Here is a 16,893-nt window from a genome sequence, read left to right on the forward strand (position 1 = left end):
CTGGGTATATATGAGGTTATTAAAACGACACATACATAGCTCTGCTACAACATACACATCCAGCTCTGCTACAACATACACATCCAGCTCTGCCACATAAATATGCCCACAGACATACACTCTGCTACTACACCAATATAGACATGTTCACCTCTGCTACATCCCCATACACAAACAGTTCTACTACATACATTTAGACAACCCAAAAGAAAGTCCTGCCTAAACATACAGTGCAACAAAACCATATAGAAAACCGAAAAAAAATTGCACAATTATTTAGAAGTATAACAAAGTCCTTTATTTACATGTACAAAAAATTGATAAAAACTAGGGAATTTCATGGTAAAAGACACAGATAACACAAGGCCAGAGGGGGAGAAAGATCTCAGTGTGGTAAATCAATATCAAATTAGAAATTATAAGTGCTACAATATTATGTATACCAATTGCAACACTACCATCTAGTGGTCACCGAAATTATAGCAATGACTAGTGTTTAACCTGCAATGCAGTGACAGCATGGATGTAGTGTAATATGATATAGTATATTGGAGGAGAGACTGTTTGTAACCCCTCAGCGGCCAGCCAGATAATGAATAGAGCACCACAAGTAAGGCCCTACAGATTCCAATTCCTATGCGACCACACAAGTGAAAAACAAACCAACACTGAGATCTTACCCCCGTCCAGCCCACCAGCCCGATGCACGTTTCACTCACTTCATCAGGAGCTAAAGCTCATCATTAGCTCCTGATGAAGTGAGCGAAACGTGCGTCGGGCTGGACGGGGGTAAGATCTCAGTGTTGGTTTGTTTTTCACTTGTGTGGTCGCATAGGAATTGGAATCTGTAGGGCCTTACTTGTGGTGCTCTATTCATTATCTGGCTGGCCGCTGAGGGGTTACAAACAGTCTCTCCTCCAATATACTATATCATATTACACTACATCCATGCTGTCACTGCATTGCAGGTTAAACACTTGTCATTGCTATAATTTCAGTGACCACTAGATGGTAGTGTTGCAATTGGTGTACATAATATTGCAGCACTTATCATTTCTAATTTGATATTTATTTACCACACTGAGATCTTTCTCCCCCTCTGGCCTTGTGTTATCTGTGTCTTTTCCCATGAAATTCCCTAGTTTTTATCATTTTTTGTACATGTAAATTAAGGACTTTGTTATACTTCTAAATAATTGTGCAATTTTTTTCGGTTTTCTACATACATTTAGATGGATCTAAATTTATTACAGATTCTGCCTATGTATAGTACCTTTAGGGAGCCAGTCTCCCAGTCATGTAACTATTCACATGACTGTGACATCACCGCAGTTTCTTCAGCTCCTGTTGTGGGTAAGTTCCTATGGGGTGTTTTCATGTAGTAATCTGGATGTGATACACATCACATTCGGATTCCTCTCGTGCCTGACACTGATCTTGCTGATCAGGAGGAGGAGGAGGAGGAGGAAGACTACTGTTGTCCCTTAACTGTCCGGCTGCTCTGTCTCCAAAGTAGTTTCAGCAGGAAATTGCAGTCATCAGTGAAAACCTCTCCTGTAACTGGATTAATGTTAGGCCAGATTCACATGTACCGGATCCGCAGAGGATTTCATGTACATTTCAGTATGTAAATGACAGCCCCCTGGCTGAACGTCCCACTCAGCCAATCAGTGCGCTGCCCTGCCGCAGTTACTGATTGGCTGAGCAGGACATCCAGACACCGGGAGTCCCTGAAGCAAGCCGGAGCGAGTATGGGTTCACATAGAAACTAACAGGGATGGGATCCGCAGCAGATTTCAATGCAAATTCACAATGTGAAATCCGCTGCGGATGCGGTACGTGTGAATCTTGCCTAAGGCTGGGATCACTCTCTGTTTTTGCAGTCCTTAACGGATCAATTTTTTAAATGGTTACTTTTAACATGCAGAAAAATGTGGTCAACCACACTTTTGTGTAGGCAAAGGAAAAGTGGTGTGACCTCTTCCCAAATGTTTGGCAAAGTAAATTCCTATATTACGTTAAGTGGAAAGAACCAAAAGATGTCTTTCCTATTTGGTAAAGTCTGATCTCCATTCTCCCCAGACAAATCCAAACACAAATTAAGCCTCACTTTCGACTCATCACTTGGTATTTGGAAAAGGAACTAGGTAATGATCCTCCATACTGCTGTATAGTCAGTCATATTCTTTTAGAGGCTTGGTGTGCAGGGGGATCCATCAACCTTTCAACTGCTCCCTCCCACCTCACCCCTTTTCTGTCGAATTTATGCCACTCTCTTTGATTCACGTTTGTGGGGTCAATGCTTGAAAAGTCCTTTTAGGGTAGCTTCACACCTACCGTATCGCTGCGTATTTAACGCTGCGTTTTTATCGCTGCGTGTTTGGTGCTATTTTTACATGCGAGTTTTGATTTTCACATGAAAATCATGTGAAAATCAAAACTCGCATGTAAAAATCGCACCAAACACACAGCGTTAAATACGCAGCGATACGGTACGTGTGAAGGCACCCTTTGGTTGCATCATCTGTGTGATTCTATATAGTTGCACAGGGGACCAATTGATGTGCTGTTTGACCCTAAGATGACCACCCCTCACATGTGACTCTCCTACATACCCCATGTCTTCTTCACACCACAGCCATGTTTCTCAGGAATAATTGAGAGAAATTGTTTCTTTTTTTTTTCTATTTTTTTACAGTTAAATTACTGTTATGCAAAAAAAAAAAAAAAAATCTTTAATAAACACACAAAAAAATCCTATATTAACCGGCCTAGAGACATGTATTAATAAGGCATTGCCTACAGGGAGATTTTTTTGTTTATGTAATTCTAAACTTCCCTCATTGGAGTATATGGAGCTGGTTCGAGAGTCCTGCCTGCTCCATACCCAGCGTGTGTCTGTTGTATTTAGCAATAAATTGGTCTGTGCAGGCTTTTAAAGCTAACCCCTCACAGGGTTTTAGGTAATTGAAGGAAGAGATGTCTTTTTATTTTCATAGAAATGAGCTACAAAAGCTCAGGGGGTGTTCTCCTTCGACACAAAAGCCTAGCTATGTAAAACCCAGTGCTAGCCTGCAACACCTCTGTGCTCGCATCTGTCTGTCTCAAGCTACTTAATTGACATCCACAGGGGGCATTATTACTATTGTTGAGCGAACTCTAGAAAGAGTATGGCCTTATCACTACAAGATGGGGGGGGGGGGGGTTGCACAGGAAAGTATTATTCATACACGGAGCTCAGAGGATAGAGAAGGTCATTATTACTATGGAGGTGCAGGCAGGCATTATTAAAGGGGCATCCCCATCACCTAAACTTTTGTAAGGTGATAGGGGATACAAAAGAAAGTAATTTTGCGAATACTTTGCATTAGCAAAATTGCTTTCTTTTAAAGTTTGGCGTCTTTCTCTTCCTTTACTGTTGTCAGCTCCTTGCCTAGGGTCCCGACCACTGCTCTCCGTCCTGAGAGCTGTGACTGGGATCCTTGGGACCAGTAGTAAGCGTTTCACTCCCTCTTTCCCATTGAGCTTACACGTCTCCAGCATTTGGATTGTCCCCTGAGATGTGTAAGCTCAGTGGGAGAGACAGTGATGCCGGGCTGATTCAGCCCAGCACCGCTGTATCCCATCTTCACTTCCTCAGCATCAAACCAGGAAGTGATTGGTGATGCATCAGTGCTAAGTTGAATTCTCAGCAGATGGGACAACCCTTTTAAAAGGTATGAGGCTTGTGTGAGATGTTTTCACAACCTAGCAGTACTCCTGGTTCTCCAGGTTGGTCAGACCCTCAGTGATCCCCTAAATAGTTCTGTGAATGGGGAACAACTTTGTGAAATGACATCATGTTGATACATCAGCGATCATTTAAAGGGAACCTGTCACCGAAATAATCTAAACTATCACCATCATGTTATAGAGCAGGAATAACTGAGCAGATTGATATATATCTTTGAGGGAAAAGATTCAGAATAACTTGTAACATATTGATTGAAATCCCTGATCATGCTGTGTTAAGGAGTCCAGTGGGCGGTGTCATTCCATGGACTGGACTCCTTAGCATGGAAACATCAGAGATCTCAATCAACAAGTTATATTTAATCTTTTCCCATAAAGATATATATCAATCTGCTCAGCTCCTACTACTCTATAACATGATGCCGATAGCTGAGGTAGCATTTTCATGGTGATGGGTTCCTTTTAAATGATTATGGAAAGTTTACTGTTACAGTAGAAACTTTTTCTCAGAAGTCGCTCTTTTTATTATTACATCTTAATTTCAAACCATGTTCTGTGACAAAAAGGGAATGTATTGGAAGGGTATACACATGACTGTAACTGAATAACACTGGTACAACACTCAAAATCATATGCCAGCTGCCTTTATATACTTCATTGTGCTAAGTAAAGCAAAGCAGTGTGGAAGCTGTTTGATATAAACATTTCATATAACAATTGTAAATTGACATGTCCTTCTTTAATATGCCAAAACATTACATACTTACTTTCCAAGCTTTAGGCCTTATGAACAAGTGCCTGTGATCATTCCAATAAGCACATCTATTACACTGGTCTACATTTGAAAAAAAAAAAAAAAATCTGCTGACCTAAATATTTTTGCTGATTTTACCCAAATGAAAGGTGCTGATTCTTTATTTGAAGGCAAAAAATATGCAATACGTCAATTTTTTTCATGAATGATTAATTGAGCCAATTTTACATTTTTGTGCTTTTATTTTGTCTTCCTTGGGTTTAAAAGGCCATACATAGTGCTTGCATTTTTTCCACCTACAGACCCACATGAGCCCTTATTTTTCCATAAAATACACTGAATCCTGAAAAAATTTATTTGTGCACTGAAGTAAAAAAAAAGAGCAATTCTTTTTATTTCGAGGGAATTTGTGTTTACACCATTCGCCTTATGGTATAACTGACATGTTATTTCTGTTCCTGAAGTCAGTACAATTACAGCGATATGTAACTTGTATAACTTTTATTTTATTTGATGGCTTTAAAAAAAAAAAAATTAAACTTAAAAAAAAACTAAAAGTTCTTCAAATTGTCCTATTCCCATCCTTGTAACACTTTTATTTTTTGGTGTATGTGGCTGTATGAGGTGTCGATTTTTACGCCATGATCTGTTTTTTTCTATCATTACTTTCCTTGCATATATGTGACTTTTTGATCACTTTTTATTACAATTTTTCTGCATTTGTTGTGACCAAAAATCTGCAATTTTTGTACTTTGGCTTGTTTTTGCGCTTATGCCATTTACCATGCAAGAACAGGAATGTGATCATTTAATCATTCAGACTATTACACACGCGGCGATACCAAATATGTTTATTTAATTCTTTTTGTAAAATGGGAAAAGGGGGTGATTTAAACTTTTACTAGGGCATGGGATTTTTTTTATTAATAAAAAAAACTTTTTTTTTTACATACATTAATTTAAATTCTTCCTGGGAGAATTCTAATACAACTGCACTGATCTATCATTGAGATCACTGCAGTATACATAATACAGCACTGATTGATTAGATCAGAGCTGTATTACTCTGAGCTGCTGCAGCCCAGACCTACAGATTGCCGACCAGGGATCAATGTCAGTGCGACTCTCAGGCCTGGCCTGAGGAGATGAAGGGATCTCCCCTCCACAATTCTTTTTTTTGGATGCCCTGGAATAGTTATGATCAAGGTTGTCACGCTGTAAACACTAGCAGTAGTCTACCATCATGTTTGTGTTCCATCTGTCCTGATATCTATGTTCCATAAATATATATATAGCCAAAAATGTCGACGTCAGCAGTTTTAAACTACTTATTCAGTATTCTTCCATTTAGTTATACCTACTGCATATCTTTCTGCACACTATTATCTTTTTTAACACACAGCTTTTCCAAATAATTATATATAATGTTACGTTATAACTGCGAAAGTTTACTAATAAACAGCGTTTTGGGGAAAAACTTGACGTTAAATGAAGGAAACGGATTTTATTTTTGGATTTAGCACCCCAAAATACATAAAGATTACGTGTTATCTTGTAGTCAGGAAAATTGATGTATACCAGTGTTATGGACCTGGAGGGACTCCTTGTGCCCTTTACTGTATGGAATAGCCATTACTTTAATAAGAACTATGATAAAAAAAAAAATAATAGGTACATTTTAAAAATCAGCACAGAAATTTGAAGTAACCGGGAAACCTCCAAGAATTTAAGGTGAAGACCAATCTAGGTGCTCAGGGATGCCTGTTGGAAATGATACAGTAAGTTTATTTTGATAGCAAATTTTGTGTTTTTTAGTTGTTGTTTTTTTTTGGAAAAAAGGATTGTAAAGTTATTTCTTCTTATCTGTGCAGATATCTGAAGTGCAGAAATCTAAGATCCCTACAAGAGAAAGCAGTAAAAAATAAATACTAAGTAAAAACATTTGTAGATCATAATTTAAAGGGGAACTCAGGCAAAAATGTTTGTCTTTCAAATCAACTGGTGCCTAAAAATTGTTAAGATGTTATAATCTTGTAATTTACTTGTACTTTAAAATCTCCAGTCTTCCAGTACTTAGCAGTTGCTGTATGTCCTGCAGGAAGTGTTATATTCTTTCCAGGTTGACACAGTGCTCTCTGTTGCCAGGCAGGAATTGTTCAAAGCAGGAAAGGTTTTCTATGGAGATTTGCTACTGCTCCGAACTGTTGCTGACATGGTAATGACATGGTAATAGAGAGCACTATGTCAGACTGGAAAGAGAACAACACTTCCTACAGGACATACAGCAGCTGATAAGTACTGGAAGACTTTATAATTTTAAATAGAAGTATATTCCAAATCTGTATAACTTTCTAAAAACAATTCGAAAGAATTTTTTTTGCTGGAGTACCCCTTTAAGTGTACAGAAATCAACTATTATACCAAATACTAGCTTTATATGTAGATTTGACACTAGTTTGCGTTAAAATAAGTTTTTATACATCACAAGAACAGTATAAAACTATAAACAACCAGAAACCTCACTGACTGTTCTATATAAGACTATATGAATTTTTTCCTAATTTTTATGAGTAGAACATAAGTATAGGGATACTTAGTACCTGCTTGTGTGCAGTCAAACACGGAGTCTGCAAGCTGCATGAAGCTGTCTCCTAGTATGTCTTGAAGTCCATTGTGCCCAGTTGGAAGGAGGCAAGTAGTGGAATCTTTGAATAGCAGATCACCCTCTCCATATTTTTGTACTGACTCGAAGAGCTGAAAAGTATCTTTGCTTGGTCTCAGATATTCCTAAGAATGAAATAAACAGTCAGCAAGAGTCTGTGTAACTCCAATGGTAAGCAGACAGTAGCTGACAGCATTTTTTAATGTATAACCTCTGAGCCTGTTGGAAGAGCAGGGGGGCAGACTGTTCTCCAGTCACTGACTCCAGCGGACTGTCCATCACCCGGGTCGGGCATTTTCCCCAGAGTAGGGGACATCATAACAAACTTGGGGGAAAATGCCTTCCGGCAGAGATCCTGATTTCGGGCACCTAGCGCATCGTGCGTAGAGATGATCAAACATCGGGAATTTTCTGGTTCATTCGAACTCGAACCTTCGTCATTTAATTCCCGATGCCTTCCCGTTCCGTGGGGAAGATGGAGAAAGCCCGAGTACTGCCTGGAAAACAGGGATACAGCCTATTACCTAGGCTGTATCCCTGTTTTCCAAGCGGTACTCGGTTTGCCTCCACCTTCCCCACGGAATGGGAAGGCATCGGGAATTAAATGACGAAGGTTCGAGTTCGAATGAACCAGAAAATTCCCGATATTTGATCATCTCTAATCGTGGGCACGAGGAGAGGTAAGAAATCAATCACTTTCTCCCTTGCCCGTGTCACCTGACAACTATTTATTATGGCCGGACTTCTCCTTTCAATAACAATTGTTGTCGCCCTTTGTAATAGCTCTGTGTTGTGCTGCTCATTTGCCATTCTTACTACAAACCTCTTGTGTAAATAGCCAATTGGATGTTACCAGCTTACACTATCCAATCACAGCTGTCAATACAAGGCATTTTAAGGATATCCCTTCCCCCCTTCCAGGTGGTATCACCCAGCTGGCTATTTAGTCAGGAGAGACCACAGGATCTCTTTAAAGGGGAACTCCAGGAAGCCTTGTGGAAAAAAAAACTTTTAGACAATGCAAGGCTCCTACCTGTGTGCCCCATCCCAACCCTCTTTATGTGGTTTTACAGTAATCCCACTCCTCTGATGCACTTTTCTGCCTACTCTGTCTTTCTTCCTTTTCCTCTTTCTGAGCTCTTTGCAGTGGACGCTTAGAACCAGGGGCGGATTAACTTTACCATAGGCCCCGGGCTGTTCACCAAGCCTGGGCCTCCCCATCCCACTGTAACTATGGCACCACTAGCCTGGCGTTCATAGTACAAGACAGATAACGTCATGATGTCCTGATTTGTGCAAAATTGCCATAAAAAAAAAACATTGATTTTTTGCAAATCATGGCGGAAGTGTAGCCAGGAGACAGTACACCACTGAAAGTATAAGTCTTTTTGGGTGGTCATGGGCCCCCCAGGAGCTCAGGGCCCCGGGCTACCGCCCAAAACGCCCCTATTATAATCCACTACTGCTTAGAACATCCTGTTTCTCCTCCTGCACATTTCCTGCACCTCTCCACCCATGCCAGAACTGCACAGATATGGAAATACATTATAAAGAGACATCTATGTAACTTTCAATTTATTTTTAACCCCTTACGTCAGCAATCTGTACATATACGTTCCTACTGCACATACCCCGTGCAGTAGGAATGTATATATACATATATATTGACTGACAGGGTTATTGATGTGAGCGGGAGCGCTGCAGGGAGAGCGATCCCGCTCACATCACAGGGCTGGAGGTAATGTGAGTCAGCTGCGATCCCGCAGCTGACTCTTTTTAACCCTTTAAACGCAGTGATCTACAGCGATCAAGGCGTTTAAGCTGCTCAGTGACAGATCAAGCATCTGTCACTAAGTGATCGGGACGGGGGCGGGGGTCCTGCGGAGATTATGATCTCATGTGCCAACAGGCGGGGGTAAGCTCCTTACCTCCTTCCTGTTGGTTCGTCGATCCATGTATAGAGTCTGCTCTCAGGCAGGCTCTATACATAGATCGCCGATAACACTGATCTATGCTATGCTATGGCATAGCATAGATCAGTTTATGCTATCTAATGATTGCATATTTTACAGTAAATAAAAGTGTAAAAAAAAGTGTAATAAAAAAGTTTTATACAAGTATTAAAAAACCCTTATAACCCCCCTCCCCCATAAAAGTTTTGAAGACCCCCTTACCTATTATAAAAATATAAATAAAATAAATATATTACATATCGTAGCATGCGGAATTGTCTGATCTATTAAAATATAACATTATTGTTCCCGTACGGTGAACGGCGTAAACGGGGGGAACGCACTAGGATTGCTGATTTTATTAAATTATATATCACAAAAAAAATTAATAAAAAGGGATCAAAATTTTTCTGTTACACCAATATGATATGAATAAAAACTAGAGATCATAGCGCAAAAAATGACACCCCAACCAACCCTTTAGGTGAAAAAATAAAAGTGCTATGGCTCTTAGAAAGCGAAGAGGAACATTGCATTAATTTGTCTTGAAGGGGTTAAATAAAAAAAAAAATTCTCTATCCAGAGTTCCCCTGTAAGACATAACCAAACAAACACCACTTCAAATGAACAGCAGCCAAATTATTTATATGGTAGAAAGGATGTGAGTGCCATCTGAACAGCTTGGCAACAATACTTTGGGAAAAATTGAAGTCAGACCTGTCCAATTCCTATTCCTCTGATAGGAGATGTCCCAGTAGACATACCATATATTGTTAACAGATCTATTTAATTTCACCATTCTCTGCCTTGTCTGGGTCTACCTTTAGTAATATCACTTTACTTCTCTAGTTCTTTCCGTCACTTAAAACTACCATACGTTACCTGGGATTTCATTAAGAATTCATAGATCTTAGCAGTGATTACAGGACGGGTCATCACTATACTTGGAGGGATCACTCCCAGGTTACAGTGCTTCCATTCTGTTAGTGGAAATTTTTCACCATTTGGACACAAAAGTTCAAAGTCTGAGACAGATAAACCATGGGCCCAACCAGAGCTCTCCAGATCTGTGGGAAAAAAAAATATATTAATTACATAAAGAAAGCTACTATGTCTATTAATCTTAGAAAATTGTGACCTCCCTCCACCTACGATAAGGCCCGGTTTCCACACATTTTTTTGCCATTATATAAATAAAAAGTTGTATTTTTTTATTGCATCTAATATAAACCACTTAGGGCCCTATTCCACCGGACGATTATCGTTCGCATAATTGTTAAGGATTAACGATCTCAAACGACCGCTATTGCAAAAGACCTGAAAACGTTCACTCATTTCCATGGAACGATAATCGTTACTTATGATCGTATTTGCAGTCGTTTTTTCTTCGCTATTTCTTCGCTATTGCGTTCGTATCTTTTTCGAATGACCGAACAATGTCTTATTCAATGCAAACGTTTTGCGAACGAGCAACGATAAAAATAGGTCCAGGTCTTATAAAGCGATCAACGATATCTCGTTCGGTCGTTAATCGATAACTGCATTTCAACCGAACGATTATCGTTTAGACTCAAACGATTTAACGATAATCTAAACGATAATCGTCCGGTGGAATAGGGCCCTTATGGTCTTCAAGAGGGTGGTCCTATCAACCTACCAAAGATGGAACTGATAGGAAATCTGGGCTTGATAAATAGTCTGTTGGACAGATTTCATTCTATATTCATTCAGTTACATCCAAATATGTGGTTTCTTTTCAATGTTTTTGTTTTTTTCTTTGTTACTTGTGCTGCACTGGAAGTACCACAGTTGCTTGGTACTAGATGAGATATTTCTTACATGCTATGTTTTCTTGCAAAGAGTGATGCTCCAAAAATGCAACATCTCCATAACTGCGTCCACCTGGGTCTCCAACCAAACACCTAAAAACCAAGCAAACAAAAATTTAGTTATAAAAGCCTTGTTGTATACTAAACTGGTAATATTCAGGAACTGTCTCTGCCTTGTAAGGGTATGTGCACACTGAGCAATTCCCGCGGATTCCGCCCGTTTAAATGCAACATTGCTCCTTTCTATAGAGCAAAATGGGAATTCCGACTGTCTGTGCACACAGTGGAAATTTCTGTCCGGATTCCGCGCGGAATCCGCGTTCCGCCCAAAGATAGAACGGGTTCATTCTTTGGGTGGGTTCATACTGAGGAATTCTCACGGATAATGTCTGCGGAATTCTGCTGTCTGTCCGCGCACACGGCCGTGCGCCTTTCCGCCGGCTCCATAGACACCAATCTATGGGCCAGCGTATTCCGACATGTCTCTTCTTTCGGCAGCTAGCGGAATACGCCAGCCCATAGAATGGTGTCTATGGAGCCGGCGGAAAGGAGCGCGGCCATGCGCGCAGACAGACGGTGGAATTCCGTGGACATTATCCGCGAGAATTCCTCAGTATGAAACCACCCTTTGGGCGGATTCTGCTAGAGGAATCCTATAGAAGTCAATGGGGCTTAAATTCTGCTTGAAATTCTGCTTGAATTCCGCTTGCATTCTGCTCGAATTCTGCTCAAGTTCTGCAAATACAGCTCCTTTTCTGCTCCTAGGGTGGGTTCATACTGAGGAATTCTCGCGGATAAACTCTGTGGAATTCCGCAGTATGTCCGCGTGCCTTTCTGCCAGCTCCATAGACACCATTTTATGGGCCTGCGTATTCAGCTATCCGCCAAAAGAAGTGACATGTCGTCGGAAAGGCGTGCGGCTGTGCGCGCGGACATACTGCGGAATTTCACGGATATTATCCGCGAGAATTCCTCAGTATGAACCCACCCTTATTCTGCCTGAGCTGAATAGGCGAGGAATTTCAAGCAGAAAACTTTCAGCTACAATTCCTCGAGAATTGCTCAGTGTGCACATACCCTTACCCTGTCTAGGTCAGAATGGCTAAACACAATGAACTCTGTTAAAAATTCTGAATATGTTGGATATTCCAATAAAAAGATGGGTTGTCAAAAATTCTGGCTTCCTGAAATATTTGCAAATTAATTTCTTCCTTCTTTCTTCCCGCCTTTTTGTGATGGGTCCGTTTAAAGAGATTGGTCACTTTATAGTAAAATAGTTCAGTGTACACTATTAGTAGGTGTACTCACTGTATATACTGCCAGCAGCTCCCTGTGCACCTCATAGAGCTAATATCAGACTCCGCTCCTCCAGGCTGTGCTGCCCTGCTCTGTGGTGAGTCTGTCCATAAAATGGCTGACAAGGAGAAGCTTGTGACCATGCACCGGCCCCCCAGTGTCCCCCATAGACATATACAGGCTCAGCGGTGGTCACTGGGGGGCGGGGCATGGTCACATACTCCTCCATGTCAGCTATCTTATGGACAGACTCATCACAGAGTAGGGCTGCACAGCCTGGAGGAGGGGAGTCGATTTTAGCTCCAGTACACAGGGAGCTGCTGTCAGTATATACAGTGAGTACAGTTACTAGTACTGTACCCTGATCAATTTTACTATAAAGTGGCCAACCCCAATAAGTTGAATTTTTCTTACATATGAGTAAAAATGATAAATAGATTACTTCTCTAACCGAAAATAATTTTTTGAGAATGTTCTTTAAACCTAGTTTGGTGAATAGTCTGAGAAAGACACGTAAGATATCTCCTTATGTAATTATGTGTTTATATTTTTACATTTGTGGTTGCTCTAATGAAAGAGAAGAAATAATAGAATTAAAAAACACCTAAAAGTGATAAAATATTAGGGTGGGTTCACACTGCGTTTTTGCAATCTGATTTTTTATTTTATTTTCATTTGTTTTAAGCAAAGAAAATGCATTTGTTAGCATCCATTTGCTCCATTTTTCTATTGACTTTCATTATAAAAAAAAAAAAAAAAAAAGATTAAAGAGAAACTCCAGGTAGAGGTTAAAAAAATGAAACTTCTGCAGAAGCATGACGCATTACTTACCTGTCTATCCCAGTTTTGAAACTAACAAAAATGCTCTGTTTTGTGTTTTTGTTCTTCCTGGTTTGGCATTTCCCAGAATGCAATGCTTTCCCTCATGTGATCATCACAGCCCCCACCCATCACAATCAGTAAAAATTAGTGCAGCAGCTGCTTCTGGCCGGTTAGAGATGGTGAATCAGTCAGGGGATCGGATTATCCAGCCAAGCCTCCTGGGAGATCACATCCTGTCTGCATCATCAGCCTGTGCTCAGCAAACACACACAATGTGAGACAGAGGCATGGAAGATTTGTCTCCTAAGGGGGGGGATAGCAGTGGGAGCAGCAGACAATGTGGATTGGCACAGGGGCCATTTTTTTCACTTCCTGGATTTCTATCAGCTACCAGCAGAACCGTACATATACAGTAATAGGCTATGTTCACACTACGTAAGTCTCCGGACGTAGTTTGCGTACAATGTAAAGTATACGATATACGGCGGCACAGTTCACACTACGTAAGTAACTTTGTTTGAGGACGAAAATGCCGTAACTTACGCCCGTAGCGTAACATGCGGTCCCGTACGAGTGGTGATTTCTTAATTTTCCCATCTTTTTGTGCCGATCCAAAAGGTTCTGTGGGGTTTCCGGGGCTAGGCGAAGATTTCCCAGTAAAAGACCGCTGTCAGATCGCTACGCAGGGCGCTCGGGAAGCGTAAGTAGACTGCGGGTGTAAGTTCGCGCTCCGTACGTAGCTGGTCGCAAGTAGCGTAAATCCCCGGCCGGAGTTTACCGCGTATATGTCCGGCCGCGAAAATATGCGGCTGGACATATACGCAGTGTGAACATAGCCATACATTGTATAGACACATCTATATAACTTTTAATGTACTTTTAATAGAAAACAAGTTTTTCTTATCCGGAGTTCCCCTTTAAAAAGCATGTGTTTGTTTAGCATATACGAAAATTTGGTTGTGTACGCTAAAAAAGGATGCACTTTTTAACCTTTTTAAATAATGGAAGACTGTTCGCACTGCGTTTTTGCAGTCCATTTAACGAATATGTTGTATGAAAAAAAAATGGATTAAACAGATGCAAAAATAGATGCAATTTTGTGCAATCTGTTCGGATCCGATTAAAATGGATGCTATTTTTTTTTTTCTTTTTTAAGCGTGGTTTACCATGTTTCTGTATGTTAAGTAACCATGTAAGTAACCATTTAACGTGGTTGTCTAGCAAAAATCTTTTTCTTTAAAATCAACTGGTGTCAGGAAGTTATATAGATTTGTAATTTACTTCTATTAAAAAATCGCTTCCCGTACTTATCAGCTGCTGTATGTCATACAGGAAATGTTTTATTTTCAGTCAGACACAGAGCTCTCTGCTGACATCTCTGGCCGAGACAGGAACTGTCCAGAGCAGGAGAGGTTTTCTATGGGGATAAACGGAGACAGAGTTCCTGTCTCGGCCAGAGATGTCAGCAGAGAGCTCTGTGTCAGACTTAAAATAAAACAACATTTCCTGCATGACATATAGTAGCTAATAAGTATGGAAAGACTTGAGATTTTTTAATAGAAGTAAATTACAAATCTATATAACTTTCTGATATCAGTTGATTTGAATGATTTTTGCAGGACAACCCCTTTAAAAAGACATATATGTAACACGGACTACAAAAACGCAGTGTGACCCCAGCCAAAGTCAATGGAAAAAAACGACCAAAACAGATGCACCCAAATGCATACTTTTTTTCATCCATTTTTCATTCGTTTTTTTTGGGGGGGGGCATAAAATGGATTGCAGTGTGAACCCAGCCTTATATAAATTCATGTTCAGCTCACTGTAGTGGCGTAGCTACCTGGGCCTGCCACGAAGGGGGGGGGGCACTGCACTGCTCCCCCCTTAAATTACTCTTGTGACCGCAAGCATTGTTTTGCTTGCGGTCACAAGAGCAGGCTCGTCCGGGCCCCGGCTGATGTGCGGCTGGCGGGGGTGTCCCGGTGGGGAGAAGAGGGTGCCATCTTCAAGGGCGGGGGAGAGGGGGCTATCTATAAGGCGAGGGGGGAGAGGTGGCCATCTATAAGAGGGGGGAGAGGGGGCCATCTATAAGGGGAGGAGGGGGAGAGGGGGCATCTATAATGGGGGAAGAGAGGGGGCCATCTATAGGATGAGAGGGGGGCATCTATAATGGGGGGGAGAGGGGGTCATCTATAAGGGGAGGGGGGCCATCTATAAAGGGGGGGGCAACATGCAGTGGGGGCCATCTTTAAGGGGGGGAGAAGAGGGAGCCATCTATAAGGGGTGGGGGAGAGAAGGGGCCATCTATAAGGGGGGGGGGCAACATGCAGTGGGGGCCATCTATATATACTATAAGGGGGGGTCACATAGTGTCAGGGCTACCCACTAAATGAGGGTGTAAAGGGGCCAATACAGATGTGCAGTGTGTAAAGAGATGAGGATGGTGCCAGTGTGAGGAGCCTAATATGTCTGTCTGGCAGATTCTGTGGATTTGTGGCTCGGAGAAGTTCTCATAACGGCCCAGGGCAGATGGAGAAGAAAAAAATTAAAAGGGAAGAACTCCGAGGTGTATACAACCTGTGTGGAGCTGCGTCCACCTCTACATGACTGAATGAGGTGATAGTGATCTGTGTACAGTGGATCTTATTCAGTAGCAGCGGTGGTGTTAGTCAGTATGTGGTGGTATTAGTATGTGGCGGTGTTAGTCGGTATGTGGCGGTGTTAGTCAGTATGTGGTGGTAATATTTGTTACGTGTTATCCGGTACTGTGTCTTATTGGTCTTAGTATACTGGATTTGGTCAGTAACAATATGGTGGTGATGGTAGTGGTTGTGGTGTGGCGGTGATATTTGCCCCTTGCATCCTTGTATACTTGTATTATTGGCAATATTGGTCTCAGTATACAGTAAAAGTATGGCGGTAATATATATGGTGATAATATTTTCTCTTCCTATATGCTGGTGTTATTGGTAATATCTGTCTTGGAGTATATATATATATATATATATATATATATATATATATACACACACACACACATACACCTACCAGTAGCATCACTTGATCGTGAAAGGGGGGGGGCCCAGGTTGACCTCTCGCACCAGGGCCCAGGAGACATTAGCTACGCCCCTGGCTCACTGTATATGTCCACACTGACTAGTTGACTGTATATGTACATATTGTGTGTCACTGAGGTACTTGTTTTGTATCTTTTGTAAGATTTTAGTGTAATATGCATTACAGGAACAAAAATATGACTCCTTCGTGGACAGGAAAAGTAAAGCTTCTATTGCATAAAGGAGACCTGGTTGACTTCAACACTAATACCAGTGCGATGCTGGATCTATTCCAAGAGTTCAAGAACTGAACTAATTTCATTTGTTTACATATGTTTTATCTATCTTACAAAATGAAAGGCTTCACATAGATTACACAGGCACATACTCTCAGTATTTCCACCAAAGACAGCTAACAAATAAGAACAACAGCAAAACTATTGTGTAGGGGTAAGTAAATGATCTGGCTCTTATACTGCATATGCTTAGACCTTATTTTTCCATACTCACCTCAGGGCACCCATGTTGCCATAATAACGTTCATCATGATTTGCTGCACATCTCCCATTGACTCTGCCAACCTCCTCCCATCCCACACACACCTTGCATAGACCACGTTCTCCTCCAGGCATGCACCCCTTCCAGAAATAGTTTTCATAAGCTAAAGAAAAAAATAATATACAGTAGATGACAAAAAACAATGCAATGTTTAAGTGAAAGAACGGCAACACAAATGGTAGCCAAGCCACACAGCAACATTGACAATGTGTGAGAATTACCAAACTTT

At 41.0% G+C, this 16,893-nt stretch overlaps 1 protein-coding gene across 1 annotated transcript in view; it reads right to left on the reverse strand.

Moving 5' to 3' along the window:
- Positions 1–4,217: 4,217 nt before the first annotated feature.
- LOC138786986 (serotransferrin-like) overlaps positions 4,218–16,893 on the reverse strand; it is a 46,516-nt gene continuing 33,840 nt past the window's right edge. The window contains exons 14-18 of the mRNA XM_069964069.1: positions 16,617–16,767; positions 10,940–11,022; positions 9,983–10,167; positions 7,087–7,273; positions 4,218–6,385 (exon numbers count right to left, since the gene is read on the reverse strand). Coding sequence (XP_069820170.1) covers positions 6,336–6,385; positions 7,087–7,273; positions 9,983–10,167; positions 10,940–11,022; positions 16,617–16,767 — 656 coding nt within the window. The 3' untranslated portion in view covers positions 4,218–6,335. The remainder of the gene's footprint in view (positions 6,386–7,086; positions 7,274–9,982; positions 10,168–10,939; positions 11,023–16,616; positions 16,768–16,893) is intronic.

The sequence above is a fragment of the Dendropsophus ebraccatus genome, chromosome 3 (assembly GCF_027789765.1).
Source record: "Dendropsophus ebraccatus isolate aDenEbr1 chromosome 3, aDenEbr1.pat, whole genome shotgun sequence".
Classification (NCBI taxonomy): domain Eukaryota; kingdom Metazoa; phylum Chordata; class Amphibia; order Anura; family Hylidae; genus Dendropsophus; species Dendropsophus ebraccatus.